Source organism: Frieseomelitta varia, unplaced genomic scaffold (assembly GCF_011392965.1).
Source record: "Frieseomelitta varia isolate USP_RPSP 00005682 unplaced genomic scaffold, Fvar_1.2 scaffold_130, whole genome shotgun sequence".
Classification (NCBI taxonomy): domain Eukaryota; kingdom Metazoa; phylum Arthropoda; class Insecta; order Hymenoptera; family Apidae; genus Frieseomelitta; species Frieseomelitta varia.
Window position 1 is genome coordinate 43,093 of NW_025108973.1, and position 17,616 is coordinate 60,708.

The 17,616-nt window shown below is 28.7% G+C and overlaps 2 protein-coding genes across 7 annotated transcripts in view; one reads left to right on the forward strand and one right to left on the reverse strand.

Moving 5' to 3' along the window:
• The window catches only part of LOC122529068 (uncharacterized protein PFB0145c-like), a 12,232-nt gene extending 6,736 nt beyond the window's left edge, over window positions 1–5,496 (reverse strand). The window contains 12 exon segments of the mRNA XM_043654848.1: window positions 1,142–1,435; window positions 1,530–1,662; window positions 1,739–2,058; window positions 2,128–2,481; window positions 2,543–2,825; window positions 2,900–3,194; window positions 3,252–3,687; window positions 3,777–4,000; window positions 4,085–4,330; window positions 4,496–4,658; window positions 4,724–4,992; window positions 5,358–5,496. Of these exon segments, the coding sequence (XP_043510783.1) occupies window positions 1,172–1,435; window positions 1,530–1,662; window positions 1,739–2,058; window positions 2,128–2,481; window positions 2,543–2,825; window positions 2,900–3,194; window positions 3,252–3,687; window positions 3,777–4,000; window positions 4,085–4,330; window positions 4,496–4,658; window positions 4,724–4,837 (2,832 nt within the window). The 5' untranslated portion in view covers window positions 4,838–4,992; window positions 5,358–5,496 and the 3' untranslated portion in view covers window positions 1,142–1,171.
• On the forward strand, window positions 5,281–17,592 carry LOC122528977 (2-oxoglutarate dehydrogenase, mitochondrial). Of its 6 annotated transcripts, none has more exons than XM_043654673.1 (16): window positions 5,281–5,410; window positions 7,583–7,834; window positions 7,922–8,131; window positions 9,326–9,446; window positions 12,031–12,286; window positions 12,380–12,614; window positions 12,694–12,873; window positions 12,959–13,139; window positions 13,225–13,505; window positions 13,579–13,807; window positions 13,881–14,159; window positions 14,254–14,432; window positions 14,509–14,943; window positions 15,031–15,185; window positions 15,558–15,689; window positions 15,837–17,592. In XM_043654673.1, the coding sequence occupies exons 2-16, from the start codon at window positions 7,589–7,591 to the stop codon at window positions 15,934–15,936; spliced, it is 3,219 nt and encodes a 1,072-aa protein (XP_043510608.1). In that variant the 5' UTR covers window positions 5,281–5,410; window positions 7,583–7,588; the 3' UTR covers window positions 15,937–17,592. The 6 variants fall into 6 exon arrangements, with proteins under 6 accessions (XP_043510608.1, XP_043510620.1, XP_043510630.1 ...); XM_043654685.1 differs by lacking the exon at window positions 9,326–9,446 and adding an exon at window positions 10,619–10,721; XM_043654678.1 differs by lacking the exon at window positions 5,281–5,410 and adding an exon at window positions 5,695–5,715.
• The last annotated feature ends 24 nt before the right edge of the window (window positions 17,593–17,616 follow it).

Below are 17,616 nucleotides of genomic sequence, written 5' to 3' on the forward strand. Positions count from 1 at the left end.
ATATAATATGAGAGATATTATTTATGTTAATATGGGCAAGTGTGTGTGAGAAGGATTTCAAATTCTTTTTTTTTTTTCTTTTTTTTTCTTTGTGGGAACGATTTCTTGACATGAGGGAATGTTTTCGGCCGTCTCCTTCGTAGAAGGTAATTGAGATCGATGATCTGTTTAAAAGATCGTAAAATAAAAGTAGTAACTTAAGTGATGTTACATTTTTTTGTACAAAAAGAAAGAAAAGAAAAAAAGAGAAATGTTGAAGTAGAAAAATCTGGAAAATCTGATGATTTAATTTAATAAGATTTACAATTTTTTTTTGTATCTTTTAATAATTTACAAAAACGATACTTTTTTTTGTTTCACGATTTAAATTTATCATTTGCAGAAACAGTTTCATAAAATTTTGTATTAAATATGACAGAACATCTTTTCATAAGATATTGAATTGATTTTGAGTGTCCAAGCAGTGATCTTTATGATAAAAATAAAAAAAGAGATACTGCCTTAGAAATAAAACAACATTTTCTATTAATGTGCTCTGAAATAAACCTCGATAGATGGTAGAAGATCTTTTTATGGGTATTAAAGCATATAATTTTGTGTAATTATTTATGAGATAAATATTTTTGCCTCTATTGACTTGAAATCTCCTATTTATGGAAAATAAGTTGATTTTTTTATTTCATAAAAGAGAAACTCACGAATTTTTACAATGTATTTAAACATTACAGACAAAAATAAAAATTGATATACTGCAAAAATTTAATTATTCTGCAGCGTTTAATAAAATTGTGTATATACATAAAAACGGTATTTGTAGATGGAAAGCAGATGCGTACATAAATATACGAAACTAAATAAATCTATTAGTTGTTATAACAAGTAGCATATAGAATTGAATAAAAGAAAAATATCAAAAATATAGTTTCTATTATACTGAATTAACCTTAACAAAATAGTTGACATTTTATAATGGCAAAAGACATTCCTTAGAGAGAAAAAATATTTTCAAGTTTATTTTACCTCATACTTTGTGTTTTTATCATTTTTTGTTTAACTTTCGATAATTTTTCACGATGATATTACATAAATAAGTTGTTTCAATGAATATCATGTAATAAATTTATTAATAATTTCAGCTTACGTGATAAATATGATGCATAATGTATTATTACTACGAAGTCAGCTTCAATTGTTTTTGAAATGTTTGGATTTGTCGTAAGAGACCGGCTAGACGAAAAGAAATAGGTTCCCTTGCGATAATGCTATGTCCCTTTCTATGAACAGATCTTTGCTGGAAATTGGATCCATTTGATCTGGTTGACATAAATGGCATAGCAGCATACATTTTATCTGCTCTCAATGGAATTTCAGTTGATATACAAACATAACTGTCTTTTTTTTGCAATAATCTCATTTGCTCTTTTAATGCCATTACCTAAGACCAAAAACATTAAAATTTTAATAAATATTGATATCGTGTAAAAACTGCAAAATGTGATTTAATTTAAAAGTTAGAAAGATAATCTTACCTCTTTATATAAATTAACAACAGTATTTATCTCGTCTTCTTTAATACTTAATTCTTTTTCTAAATGTAGCACTTCTTGTTTTAAATCTTTATCACTGCATTTTTTTGCTTTTGCTTGTAATCTTTCATACTTTCTACGTGTATGTGTTAAGAGGTATTAAATTACTAATAAAGTATAAATTATTATGAGTTAGTATTGGTTTAACTTACATGTTCATTTCTTCGAACTGATCGTGAAGATTAATGAGAACTTCCCGTATACTTTTAGAGTTTTGAGAATAATTAACTGTTGATGTGTTAGAAATGTGTTTATTACAAATATTGTCCTGTAACATATTTTGGATTAATATTCTTGATCAAATTATTTGTTTAGATAACTTTACCTGACATGTTTTGGGTTGCATTTGTGGGTTTTCTATCTTCGCGTTTACATTTTGTTGAGAAGCAAACAATTTCAACATTTTATTGTCTGTTGCATGTAATACTTGTGCTGTATTCAGTCTATTCAATTGATTCTCTGATCTAGTATCCTGTAGATAACAAAAATGAAACTTTTATACTTTGAAATGGAAAATGCTTATTTTATACTGTGAGCAAACCTTTTTTTTGTGGTTCTCAAATTTATTTTCGCTGTTGCTAATTTCTTTTGGCAGACTCTGATATTGTTCAATGGTTGATTTTAAATTCACATTTAAATTACTCATTCCTTTTCTATTATATTTTAAAAGCATATTTTCATTTTCTAATAAATGATCACCTTTATTCATAAATAAATTTTCTTTCTGTGCATGTATATCATTCATTCGAGAATTCATGTAAGGCAGTTTACTCTGCTGATCATTTATTCGTTCTATGAGAATAGACGCAGGCTTCATACCTTTACTAATTTTACGAATAAGAAGAGATGTAGCTCCTGTTGCAGCAATTTGCTTTGTTTTCATAATGCTCAGAACCTTTTGAATAAAGAAAATCTATAAGAATAGACACGGCTCATTTTTAAATTTAATAACATACTTGCTGTATATTTAAGCCTAAATTATGACTTGGAGTTATAGATGTGCCAACTACAAAAGGTATATTTTGAAAGTTGAATCTACCAAAATATGAACGATTAGCTCGCTTTAATTTTGAAGCTAAAGTTGGCATTTCATAATTATGAGTCACTATCGGATCGAAATATGATGCTTGCATAATTGTATGTTGACACTGATGTGAATTATAGTTCTCCATGGTACATACGGGAATGGTTGAAACTTTTAAATCATTATTTAAATCATTAATAATTGTATTTTTCCCTCTAAAAACAGAAATTTGTATTATATTCTTCGTATTATATATATCATTGCTAAAATCACCACTATGAATCCTTACATTGTTTTCTGACCAATTTCATACTTCTGAGAATCATTTTCAGAATTATTTATATCAGCATTGCAAACATTTTGGCAATTGTTATCTTCACATTTTGATTTTTTGGACGTGCTTTGTTGTTTATTCACAGCTGAAGATGTTAATATGTTAATATAATTCATATGATGTTCAAGTTTTGAATGTTTATTAGGAATAGCAGATGTGCTACCACTCTTTGCTGCTGCATTATGATAAATTTCCACTACTTCGTTAGATGTTTCTCGAGACTTGAACGTATGACGACTATTTATATTATCTAAAATATACATAAAAATCAATATAAAGTTCTCAAATGAACATCTTTATGTGATACTTTTTTGTTTTCGTCTTTTTGTATCCTTTTTTCCTAGAGAAGTTGTATCTTTTGTGGTCACGGTACTCCGTGAATTACAGCAATTTATTTTTCTTCTCCGTTTTTTAATTTTCATCGAAACAATGTCATCTAATTTACACGAGGAACCTTTCTTGCTTGATAATGCCAAAGAAATTGCTCTTTCTTTTTTCTCATTTTTTGCAGAGATTTTACTTTTATCCATGAATTTGTCTTTAACATCATGAGAAATGTTCAATTTCATATCATCTCTCATAGGAGATGATTCTTGAAATAAATAATCATTCTGATTATCCAAAATTAATTGTTCAAAGGATTTATTCAAACTTTCGTTATTTTCTATTAATTCTGTAGAATATTCTGTTAAATGCTTTTGATATGGGAGGGATTTCCAATTGTAATTGTGTTCTTCACACTGCTAATAAGATTTTTATGAATATAGTTATGAAGAACAACTTTCTTTAGAATGCACATCAAATATATTTGTGATTTAAACATGATACATACTACCATGTTCTCTTTCTGAAATGGTAATAACGATCTTGATCCAATATCTGTGTTTTGTGGGGTAACAGAAGTTTGAGGTGTAATCAAAGACAATTCAATTTCTGTTTCTTTCTGTTTATTGAAGTCTTCTTGTTTTTCTTCATGTATCTGTTGTAAGTTACTATTTGATATAACATTTGCTATGTTTGAAGTTACAGAAGGTTCATCTTCATGGATCATGTTGTCTGTAACATGGACTAATTTTAATTTATTTTTTATGATTTACAATAATAATAAAGTAAAAAATAATAAAAAGTATTAAGGATTACATTGGACACTGGAATACTCTTTCAAGGAATTATTACAATCCGTTTGTTTGGAAATTACATTTTCATTGTTATTAGCAACCTTAATTTTAGAATCTTGCCAATTCGGATCATGCAAAGCTTTTTGAGTTTCTTGTATTTTTGGATATTGCATATCGTGATATAACATTTTCATATATTTCATGTGAGATTTCAAAGAGTCGCATCTTTCTTTTGTAGAATAAAACCATTGTTTCACATTTTTTACATCTAAATGGATGAAAGTCAGTATAATTAAATTTAGTACAGATAAATGTAGATTAAATTGTTATGGCCATAGTATAAATGCGATATAAATTAATTATAGTACAATAACATTATTATCAGTTACTTGAATGTATTTAAACTATGCATGTAAAACGTATACTTAAATACCAGAATAATATTTCTTCTTGCTATTAATATCCATATTTTGTTCTCGTTTAATTAATATACATAGTTTATTTATTAAACAGTCATCGTAAGAGGTTACTGGTAAAAGTTGAAAGTTTTTCAACAAATAAAAGGAAATTTGTGACGATACAAAACTAAAAGAAATCTATAAAAAAAATTCAAGGAATAAGAACTCACAGGTTACGCTTTTTTTTATTGTTTATCGATTACATTTTTAACCATATATCTTTTGTTTTCGATATGTTCTTCTTTCGTTAAAAGAAAATCGTCGACACAGAAATTTTTAGTTCTCGCTAGAGGCCTGGAAAATACTTTAGTTTTCATTCAAATTTGAATGCCCTTTACTTGACTTACGACTCTGAAAGCCACATTTATGTTATTGCAACATTGTTTCCATTCGATCCATCAACATTTCGAAGCTTTAAGCTCGTGTTGAAGATTATATGTTCCTCAACATTAGACGAGAGCCAAAATCATTTCTAGACAAAGAGTAGAATGTAAAAATATTTTTAATGAATATATGTATATAAACGTACAAATACGTTTCTTTCAATTGAGATTTTAAAAACCTAACATATTCTGACAATGATACGTTTCGTAACGATCTGTAGACAGTTACATAGTCATACATTTAAAATCGAGCACACATCAGTTTTGTCGCAATTAATAAAAAAAACCTAGCAGAATCTAGAATACCTAGAGAAAAATTTACTAATTCTAGAGGCAGCCCTAGTAAATTTTTCAAATCGGATATATGTAATACTGATGTGTGATATTACTTGATCGGTAGGTGCGCTGTGATCTGTTTCTTGGTTATATTTTAAGGGACGCGGGGTCGATCTACCTGTGAGTTGCAAGTGGTGGGTGGACTGTCATCGTTTGTTTCGTTAACATCAGGTACGTGGATTTGTATTTCATTTTATCTTTTTTTTTCAGTCGTCGGCAAAAAATAAACGTGATTTCGACGAACTCATTGTTGGCTGTTCCGCGAAAGACGTCGACTTAACTAGCTGATGAATTTCTTCTGAAATCATATCTTATGACATATCTGATTACGTAAAATTGTTGCGCCAACCGAAAATAGTCACCTGACTTAATAAATTTAGTTGTCTCTTTCCTGTCTTTATCAGAAAACAAATTCACTTGTTTTCGACATTTATTTTCGACTTTTACACCAATGAGACGACGGTAAAACACTCTTGGTGATGAAATTGAATAACCTAACAGCACGAATGTGTTTAAATGATTTTTTTATACATGTGATATATATATATATATATATATATATATATATATACATGTATATAAAAATGCAATTGTGTAATCGAAGCTGTAAGCATTTAGACTTCTACAGCAAGTTTTGCATCTATTTTTTTTTTTGTAGTCTCGTCTTCAAGATTTATTTATATTCATTTTCTATTCATGCTAAAATATCGGTGTTTTATCACGCAAGCAAATGTCACATGTTTCTGACATTGTCTAATCGACAACGTCGAAGCGATAATTTTTTATTTTGACTAACCTTCGCAAAACTTAGAAATCCATTTTAATTAATTTTGCTCTTATCGAAATCACTGTACGAAGTAATTTAACATGAAATCGAAACATTAATACGAATTCGGAAGATAAATATCAGAGTTGCTGTTATCGTAAAATACGAACGATAAACATTACATCAGTATTTTGTCATGCTTATTTGTTATTGTTAACTTTTGTTTTTCCCCTAGAGTAAATTTTCTATTTCTAATTGATATATATACTAATTACTCGTAACATGTAACAATTGATAATTTATTATCGTCTGTTTATCGTTGTTTAATTTAATTAATACGAATATTTGGTTTTTTTGTCTGTTTTAATCTGAATTGCACAATGTTACGCCATAATTATTATAATCTAACCTAATTTTTTTAATTGTAGATTTATTTATGACATTGTATCGCATATTTATAGCGTCATACGACAGAAAAAATTGAACATAAAAAGCTTATGATGAATTTTGATCTTTGTATGTTTTGATTTTTTTGCGTGACTTATATTAGTCATTCATTAATAACAAACAAGGTTAGTCGTGCAGACTAGTCTGCATTATGATGTAAAATCCTTTTTGTTTGCTATTAATATATACAGATTCATATTCAGTCTATTTATATTGACATCTTAATTTCAAATTTATACTAAATATTTACATTTTTTTTTCCAACATCTGATTTTATTACAAGAAACTTATTTTATGTTAGTATAAAATTATAAAAAAGTATAAAATTATTAAAAAAGTTGATATATATATATTTTTTTCTGCTTTTCGTTTTTTGCACATAGTATAATAGTATGTTTTGGACGTTTGCCATTTCTCAAGTATGTAGATATGTTCGAAAAAAAAGATATATTTTATATGTAAAATATGTATGTCCAATGTAATTTATTAGACTTATAATTCAGATCATTATTTATTATATTATTTCAAAGAAACATATGACGTTTTAATTAATACTTTCAAAAATGCATATTTTCCATAATTGTATGTGATATATATCTACATATGCAAATTGATTTCATCATATACCAAAGTTGGCCCATTATGCATGGTTGCCCAATTGGAATCTACAAATACATTAAAATAAAAAGAAAATATAAAAATATTTTTTTATAAATAGAATAAAGTCTTGCAAAATAATTTCATTATAAAATTATTTTGCAAAATAGTAGAATATATTGTCAATTCTGAAGAAATACGCTAAAGTTTAGTATTAATTAATGTATCTTTTCTTATCGAAAATTAGGGTAAATAAAGAGCAATTTCTTTTGAAAGAAATCAATAAAAATATTAAAGATTTTTAAATATCTTTCAATAAAAAGTATTTGTTTTTTGTGTGAACAATTTCGTGAAGTAAAAGATAATATAATGATAAGATAAATATAATAAAATGTTTATTTATCCATGGTTTTAAATAGCATAATTATACCACAAAATAATATGTAATTTTAAACTTAATAAATATGTTTTTATATTATAAATTATAAACTTAATAGATAAATTTAATATATTGATACCAATATTTGTTATAGGTAAAAATGTATAAGGCAAGGACAGTGTTTAGTACATTGGCGCCTTTAGCGCCACGAATGTGTAGGCCTGAAAGATTTGCATCATGGTTGGTTCGGAGTCATCCCCTGACAAGGACCACACAGGTGATAGTCACCGAATCAATCAGAAAATACAGCAAGGTAGCCACAGAACCATTTCTCAATGGCAGCTCTAGCTCTTATGTAGAAGAAATGTATAATGCATGGCTACAAGATCCTCATAGTGTACACGTGGTTAGTAAAAATTCATGAAATATATTCTTATTACAGGAATAAATATTGACAATGTCTCATGAATTTTATTATTTTTATTTTTTATAGTCTTGGGACTCATTTTTCCGTAGTACTACTGCTGGAGCTGCACCAGGTCTAGCATATCAGGCTCCTCCTTCTCTTGCCCCAAGTCATAATCAAGTCCCATTAGGAGCATTGTTACCACTTGGTGGAGGTGGACAATTGAGCCAAATACCGATTAATGAAAAGATCATTGATGACCACCTGGCTGTTCAAGCTATTATTCGTTCTTATCAGGTATGTTTATTTTATGCTATATATTAAAAGAAAAGGAGTAATTACAATTATGTTTCAACAAAATATTACGTTTTCAAGCACTTCAAATTCTTTATGTATGTGTCATAAAAAATGTTTATTGAATATGTTTAAATATTTTAATTTTACTTTTTATCTTATATGAGATATCCAATTTAAGTGAAATTATATAATGTTTTATGGCTTCATGTTAAAGCTTTTAGATGTTCTATCTTATTTTTTTAATTATTAGGAAAGGTGTTTTAATATTTTGATTGTAATTTAATTATTATTTTATCTTGAAACATTATAGCATGTGTTCTAGAAACATTGTATGTATGTTTTATGTTGAAGGGAAATTTCTACTATCATATTGCATGTAATATTAAATAAACGTTTCTGCTCAATTTCTATATGCCCTAGAAATTCTATATATCCAAATTTTTATTTTTCTTCTTAATATTATATTTATATTCAGTAATTTAATTGATATGTTCGATAATTAATAAAGAAAAAAAAAAACAGTTCAATTATATAGGACATAAGAAATTGATACTGAAACTATTTCATTAAGGGCTATCATGTGTTTCATAAAATAATCCATCATCGTGTACTATTATTCAGAAAATTAATATTTCAAACATTGATTAGGAATATCAGATTTTATATTCAAGTACATAATAGCCTCATTAGATGCTAATTGCATCTATTATCTTTAGCATGTTCTGCAGCTAAATATTTCCCACAGATTATATGTTAGGTTTGTGATGTAAGTTATAATTGTTACTGTTCTTATTGTTAATATATTCAAGAGAGAAAAATCAATAAAAGAATTAACATTAAAAGATAATTGATCTTCAGGAAGTAGATTAAGGTCATATTTATTAAGCAACAATTATAATTATATAAATGTATCTCATAAAATTAAAATTTTATAAAAAGATTATATTTTTGGTTTTAAGGAATAGTTACATACGTCACTGAAAAAAATGTAATATAATATATATTTTTAAATGTTTTTAGAAATGTACAGATTAAAAATTTTAATGTGCTATAATTAGTATTTAAAGATAGTTAAGTGGTGATTATATTTAATGACAATATTGTATTTCTATAATGTAGTAATATGTGGTAGTTAAACAAATAGAAAAAGTGATATATATTGGGGTCCTTGTGGAATTATTCATTGACATATAGGCTCGAGGTCACTTAGTTGCTGATCTGGACCCACTGGGTATCATGCAAACAGACCTGATACACACACATTATGCAGCCCGCAAGGGGTCTCCAGAACAGGTTCTGCGACAATATATGCTTGGTAAGGCTTTTTTACCCAAACCATTTCGTTAAATTACTTTTAGTTTTCATATGTACAAAGGTAAAGGTGTACATTTCATACGTACATTTCAAATCTGGTTTTAGATTATATATGTTTCGTTCCCTTAGTCAAAATTTGTATGAATATTACCATAGTTAGAGTTATTAGAACATTTTAAAACACCTTCACCAAATGTATGTTATATTTCACATCACAAAACAAACATCATGGTTCTCATCATATGCATTAACTCCTTCTGAATCATTATCATAGCTTTCTACTTCTTGTATATCCTATGTATGATATAATAAACATACTTTTTATTTGGAACAGTAATTAAAAAATCTTTCTGTTGTCTATATTCTTTAAAAGAAGTAAAACACATAAATAATCGAAGTAACTTCGAATATATATTTCAAAAAAAAAAAAAAAAAAAAGAATGCACAAAATTTATAAAAATTGTATGAGTATGTTGAGAAGGTGTTATGCAAATGTAAGTCCACGATAAGTTTTACTGATACTGAAAATGTTCTTAAAAAAGAGTGGATGTAGTGGAATGTTTATTGATTTAGTTTTATAATTTGCATTGATATTATATTACATATGTTAAATGTAATGAATGTATTAGTATTTATTATGTATCATTAAATAATGTGCATAAGTAAAGTTCTTATCCAAGGTAAGAAAATGTGGAAATCATTGCTATGCATGCCTGCAGATAATATTAACAGCTTTGCTTTTATATGTTTGCAATTACTACTTGGAATGTTTGTTTCTAGAACAACTTATTATTTAACTTATGTATACCATATACTTGCTTAATATAATCCTTAAAAAAAAAGAGTAAAATAACGAATATTGAAATATTATAGCTTTAAGTATATAAATAACAGAGTCAGTAATAGAAAACATATGTATAACATGCTTTAACTATTAAAATACCAATATTAATGAATATTTATTTTATCAATGTTTGCTTTGAATTACTGTGATATGATGTTTTTAAAAAATAATTCATTTTTTTAATTGCTTGCTCCTTGAAAACATGTATGTCAATATTTTAAGACATATTTAAATGAACATTAATCACAGTAATTTTAATGTATGTAATGAGTTGATAAATTTGAACTAAAAACTACTTGGTTCGTATGAATGTGGCGTTAAATTGACAGATTCGTGGCCATCATATCGCTAAATTGGATCCACTTGGCATCAACAGCGCTGATCTTGATGATAGGCATCCACAAGAGTTGCTCTATAATCATTATTCATTCGGTAAGCCTAAATGAATGTGTTTCTGTATAAAAATCAAAGGAATAAAGGTATAAAATGACGCACTTTACGTGAAATAAAGAATATCAAAAATTGAAATATTGCAATATGATACTTGTTATTATTATAATTCATTTTCTTCTTGGACACAAAGTACAGCATTATAAATAAAAAAAATATTTTTTAATTTAAACAGTATTACAAAGTTAATTATTAAGAATCAATAAAGTGAAATTGATATTGTTTTTGTATAAATATGTATATTTAAATAGAATGTCAGGAAATAGAGCACATACTATTATTTATTCTGCAATATAAAATAGCACTTATGAAAAATAAGAATTATAATTCAATTGAAATTGCAATATAAAACCTTTGTTAAATTAGTATTTTAGGGGAGGCAATGGTTCACTTTACATAAAAATTGGTATTAAAGGCAAATTGTAAAGGTGCTTGGGTCTTTCACATGAACATTGATTTACTTTGTTTATTTTGCTGTATTTGTGCCAGGAATGATTTCTAAATGCTTCTTCTAAAAAAATTGGAGGAAGTATATTAAACAAATGATAATATATATAATGTAATAAAAAATATATTTATAAATATTTTTATAGAGCATACTTCTTGCAAATATTTCCTCTTCAAGTTCCTACTTTTGCATTTCCCGTTTGTATTTGTTAATATTATTTTTCAAATTTCCACACTCTTTTATTTCATTTTGTATCTTATATGACCAATGATACAAAGATTTGATCACACTATTACCATTATATTGCTACTATTTTAGTATTGTTGGTGATTGTTTTACTAATAATGCTTTATTGAGATTACCATTTTGTATGTAAACATTTTTTTCAGTTTTCCATTTATTTCTACTCTTACAAATATTGAGGAGAAAAGGTTTGTTATGGTCTTGGTTTAATTTTTTTTTTTTTTTTTTTTTAAAGACATGGTGCATGTCAAATATCTTGTATATGTATTCACGTATAGTATCAAAAAAGCTATTTGCATATATCCATATTGCAAATATAGAAAAACTGCATTTCAGTTTTGTATAAAGCTTTTCTCTTTTCGCTCCATAAATAGTTTTACATTTTCAGTATCAGTTACAAAAATATGTATACTATATTTTAATAAAAAAAAAGTGCGTGTTATATATAATAAGTTTTACTACAAAAGACATTTTTTTTTTATCCATTTGAAATATTTTATATAAATTTTACTATAAAGATATGATTTTATTTTGTTTTGACCTTCTATTATGTTTATTTTTATGTATATTTTTAAAATAATCAGATATATTACTCTACAGAGGAGTCGGACATGGATCGTATTTTCAAGTTGCCATCCACCACTTTCATTGGTGGCAAAGAAAAATCATTGCCGCTTCGTGAAATCTTGAAAAGATTAGAATCTGCTTATTGCGGTCACATTGGTGTGGAATTCATGTTTATCAACTCCTTGGAACAATGCAATTGGATTCGACAAAAGATGGAGACTCCTGGTGTCATGGAGATGACGAACGATGAAAGAAGACTTATTTTGGCTAGATTAACTCGTGCAACTGGGTATGTAAAATGTCAAAGTGTAAATACCCTTACATTTATACCTATACATTTATAACAACAAAATGTTTACTACTTTATGTATTTCCATTGTAGATTTGAAGCATTCCTTGCACGCAAGTGGTCATCTGAGAAGAGATTTGGTTTGGAAGGATGTGAAATTCTGATCCCTGCTATGAAGCAGGTAATTGATAAATCAACTGAATTAGGAGTTGAATCCATTGTCATGGGTATGCCCCATCGTGGCCGTTTAAATGTCCTTGCTAATGTTTGCCGCAAGCCTTTGAGTCAAATATTTACTCAGTTTGCGGCTCTCGAAGCAGCTGATGATGTAAGTGCATATGATACTTCTTATATGAAATTTTGCTATTTCGTATACGCATGATATTTATGGATTCTTAATAATTTAGGGCTCTGGTGATGTCAAATATCATTTGGGCACATACATTGAGCGCTTAAATCGAGTAACAAATAAGAACATTCGTTTAGCTGTTGTGGCGAATCCATCTCATTTGGAAGCTGTCGATCCGATAGTACAAGGGAAAACTCGTGCAGAACAATTTTACCGTGGTGATGGTGAAGGCAAAAAGGTACTACATATATGGAACAATTTGTATTGTTGGTAAAATGTTATTACCTTTCTCGAAACTTTATGATTAAACTGGATATTAATAGGTCATGTCTATTCTGCTGCACGGCGATGCTGCATTTTGTGGGCAGGGTATTGTTTTTGAGACAATGCATTTGTCAGATTTGCCAGATTATACGACTCATGGTACTGTCCACATTGTTGTGAATAATCAAATTGGATTTACCACAGATCCAAGGCATTCACGATCTTCTCCATATTGTACTGGTAAACATCTCGTTGTTTATACAAAAAATAACGTTTTTATATTTTAAAATTACTAATATTAAAATTATTAATAATTTCTTGAAAGACGTTGCAAGAGTAGTGAACGCACCCATTTTCCACGTTAATTCGGATGATCCTGAAGCAGTGATGCATGTCTGTAAAGTTGCTGCGGAATGGAGAGCAACTTTCCACAAAGATGTTGTCATTGATATTGTATCATATAGGCGAAATGGTCACAATGAGATTGACGAACCTATGTTCACACAGCCTTTAATGTATCGCAAAATTAAAAATACTCCACCAGTTCTGGATATATATGCTAAAAGTCTCATCGACGATAATGTTGTTACTTCTGAAGAAGTTAAGGTATTAAAATAAGAAATATTTTAGCTATTTCAGTACGTTTGACAATGTACATAACAATGTAATGACATTACAGGATGTTAAAGATAAATACGAAAAAATCTGTGAGGAAGCGTATACCAATGCTAGACAAGAAACTCACATCAAGTACAAAGATTGGTTGGACTCTCCATGGTCCGGCTTCTTTGAAGGGAAAGACCCTTTGAAAGTATCTCCTACTGGTATTAAAGAAGACACACTCATTCATATTGGGAAAAAGTTTTCGTCACCACCACCTAACGCGGCTGAATTTGTAATTCACAAAGGTATTAATTGGGCAAGATTTACATCAGATATAAATATGTAATTTGAAATAAGTAAACTAAACCAATCCTGCAGGTATCGAACGTATTTTGAAGTCTCGTATGGAAATGATAGAAGCACGAACAGTTGATTGGGCTCTTGGAGAAGCTATGGCCTTCGGTTCTTTGCTTAAAGAGGGTATTCATGTTAGGTTATCAGGTCAAGATGTAGAAAGAGGAACTTTCTCACACAGACATCATGTTCTCCATCACCAAACCGTGGATAAGGCTACTTACAGACCGCTGTGTTATCTTTACCCAGATCAAGCTCCATATACCGTGTGCAACAGTTCTTTGTCAGAATTTGGTGTACTTGGTAAACAGAACAATTATGACATTCAATTTGATATTACTTAGATTGGTTTTTTACAATGTGTTACTAACGAAGATATTTTTTGTTAAACTTTTAGGATTTGAATTAGGCTACTCTATGACAAATCCTAATGCGCTAGTGTGCTGGGAAGCACAATTTGGTGATTTTAATAACACGGCACAGTGCATAATTGATCAATTTATCAGCAGTGGTCAAGCTAAATGGGTGCGTCAATCTGGTCTTGTCATGCTACAACCTCACGGACTTGAAGGAATGGTAAGTTAAACATGAATTTAAAAAATTTTTTTCACGTAATGGTATATAATTATCTACATATGGTTGCTTGTTACAGGGGCCTGAACATTCTAGCGCTCGCTTGGAACGTTTTCTGCAAATGTCTGCTGATGATCCAGATTACTTCCCTCCTGAGAGCGAAGAGTTTGCCGTACGCCAGTTGCATGATATCAACTGGATTGTAGCTAATTGTAGTACACCAGCGAATTATTTCCATATTCTAAGAAGACAGATTGCGTTGCCATTTAGGAAACCTCTGATTTTAATGACACCAAAGTCGCTGCTTCGTCATCCAGAAGCGAAGTCTAGCTTCGATCTGATGCTGGAAAATACAGAATTTCTTAGAGTGATTCCAGAAGAAGGTGTAGCTTCTCAGAATCCTAATAACGTGAAAAGGTTACTTTTCTGTTCTGGCAAAGTTTATTATGATCTGAAGAAAGCACGCGCGGAGAGGAAATTAGACGACAAAATTGCTATTGCGAGAGTCGAACAGGTAAGTAATAATTTTTATCAAGTACAAAAAACTTTTTGTTTATTTTTATTCTATTAATTAAATTTATCCAAATTCTTTTGTTTATAGATATCACCTTTCCCATATGATTTAGTCAAGAAAGAAGCTGCAAAATATGCTAATGCAGAATTAGTATGGGCTCAGGAGGAGCCCAAAAATCAAGGTGGATGGACGTACATTCAACCTAGATTTCACACAGCTTTGAATGGAATTCGCTCTGTATCGTGAGTATCGAATTTCAAACAAATATTAAAATCTGAGCAATATTTCTATTCTTAACTTGTATAGCATAAATTGTTTCTGTTCTCGTTGTAATGAATATATTAACGTACATTAATACTTGTAACATAAATTACAATGTTACAAGTATTACAAGATTGCTATGTATATTTTGGCTGTCCAGTTTGTTTTCTCATATATTCATAGCTGTTCACATGGCCTAAATTTTCTACTTTGTCACAGTTTGTTACAATGTCATTTGTATGTAAATATATCACAAATAAGTAATATATTTAAGCACAAAATTTGTCAATAATTTGCGTTGTGCGCGTGCTTAGCAAAGTTAAGCAAAGTAAAAAAATTGGGCCATGTTACAGCAGCGGAAGTACGTCATACGACAGTAGGGGTAGCGGAGGGTGGTTTAGTGGTTGGTTTTCATCGACTAAACCAACGGTTGTGTCCGAGCCGCTGTCGGTAGAATCTAATAAACTCAAACAGAGAACGTTAAGGTAATGTTGGTTATAGTACTTGATTAGGATATCTGTTATAGTTTTACTTGTCATATTTTTCTATATATGATGATAACTGTAGAGAGAACAGATATATTTTAAATATATATTTTACAATTGATCCGTCAATCAACTTTTTTGTTTCAGGTATGTCGGTCGTCCAACAGCTGCTTCACCCGCAACAGGAAGCAAAATGCAGCATCTCAAAGAGCTAAAACAATTATTTGATGATTCTTTCGAACTTTAATTATCCTTCGTAGCACTATGTAGAATACATTTTATTTATTTTCTCACATTACATCCCCCTCCTGCTCTGAATATATCCTTTCAGAGATCAACACAAGTTGAAGTAATTTCTCCACTATTAATTCATTTAGATGAATTAACGTACGCACGAATATTTTCTTAATAATAACAGACTTGGTTAAGAACTTGTTATCCAGTTCTTCAAATAATTCTCATAATTCTCTTTAAATTTAATTTATATTTTTTTACGATGTGTGGTCCAGTCGTAAAAATTAATATACTGTCAAACAATTTTTGACTTTTATTAAAAGAATGATCGATTGAAGTATGAGATATATAAACTAACTTAAACAAAACGAAATTTTATTTGCAATGAGTAATTCATGTAAATACATGCATTTCATTCTTATTTAATGTTTGAATGCGATTCTATATATATATACATACATATATATATATATTTTTTAAATAAGTGACATATTTATGTTGGTATGCGAGATGAATGTTGAACCCATGCAGTGAATGAGAGAACAAGAATATTTTATTATGTAAATATATTACAAGGACGAAAATTATCTGTGTGCAACTTTCTAACATGATTTACTCATTGCTCAAAGTGCGAAGAAACAGTCGTTGTATTAATTGAAAATATTCGTGCGTTGACGTTTTGTATTTTATTTTATTTCATTAATGTACATTAATATAAAATTAACATTACGAAACAAATAAGATTAAAAAGAAAGTATTATTTTTAATTTATACAACAATTTTACGCAGAGCGTAAATATATTGATAATTACGACTGTGGAGATTTAAATGGAACTTTTTGGGGTTTGAAGATGTACATTTACGGCAATTTTTTTATTCAATTGCTTAAGCCGTAGCAAAAGACAGCCAATTTATTTAATTCTTTAATTATCGTTGCTGTATTTTTATAAAGAATTAAATGATTGGTAGGTTGGTAGGAATATACGAAGAGACTTGTTGCAGCGTTAGATTCGTTTGCGTAAAATATTGTGGAGATGTAAATTATGTGAATTTAGTAGGAAGGAAAACGTGTTTACGGGATCGAATCGTAATGTTGTTCTTCGAAAAGTTTCAAAAATTTCTCCCTTCTAAAGAAGAAAAAAGAAAAGAAAAAAAAAAGAAAGAAAAAGATATAGACAATTTGCTAGTACTAGTTGGAATATTTAAAGAAAAATATTTTACTATTACTTTATCTCGGCCGATGGTACACATTGGTTGCTGCATAGTCTGCGAAGGCACAGTATTTATATTCTACGTAGAAATTGTTTGAAAGATGGGTTTTATGAATGGAATATGTGTGGTACCGTGCAGAGAATATCAAACTTGAGTTATACGAAACAATAGCACATGATATTTTGTAATCCGCTAGAATATTATAGATGCAATGTGGTTCTGTATAAACTACGGTACTTATTCCACTCATCTTATCGTTTCTTGTTATTACATGCATAATAACGACGATATATATATATATATATATATATAGCTTTGGTTGTAAAATTTAACAGCCCAGAGTTACTAATGAAAATAAATTGAAGTTTACTTGCATTAATACAGATGTGTCAATATATCGTGATAAATATTGTAGCATCTTATTATGATATTAAATTATATTAGCTATTATCCGATATTTCTAAACAATTTTTTCTCTTTT

Coding starts and splice junctions, on each gene's coding strand:
- LOC122528977 (XM_043654673.1), top strand. CDS start 7,589: ATGTATAAGGCAAGGACAGTGTTTAGTACATTGGCGCCTTTAGCGCCA. Junction 7,835..7,921: donor ATCCTCATAGTGTACACGTG/GTTAGTAAAAAT, acceptor TATTTTTTATAG/TCTTGGGACTCATTTTTCCG. Junction 8,132..9,325: donor CTATTATTCGTTCTTATCAG/GTATGTTTATTT, acceptor ATTGACATATAG/GCTCGAGGTCACTTAGTTGC.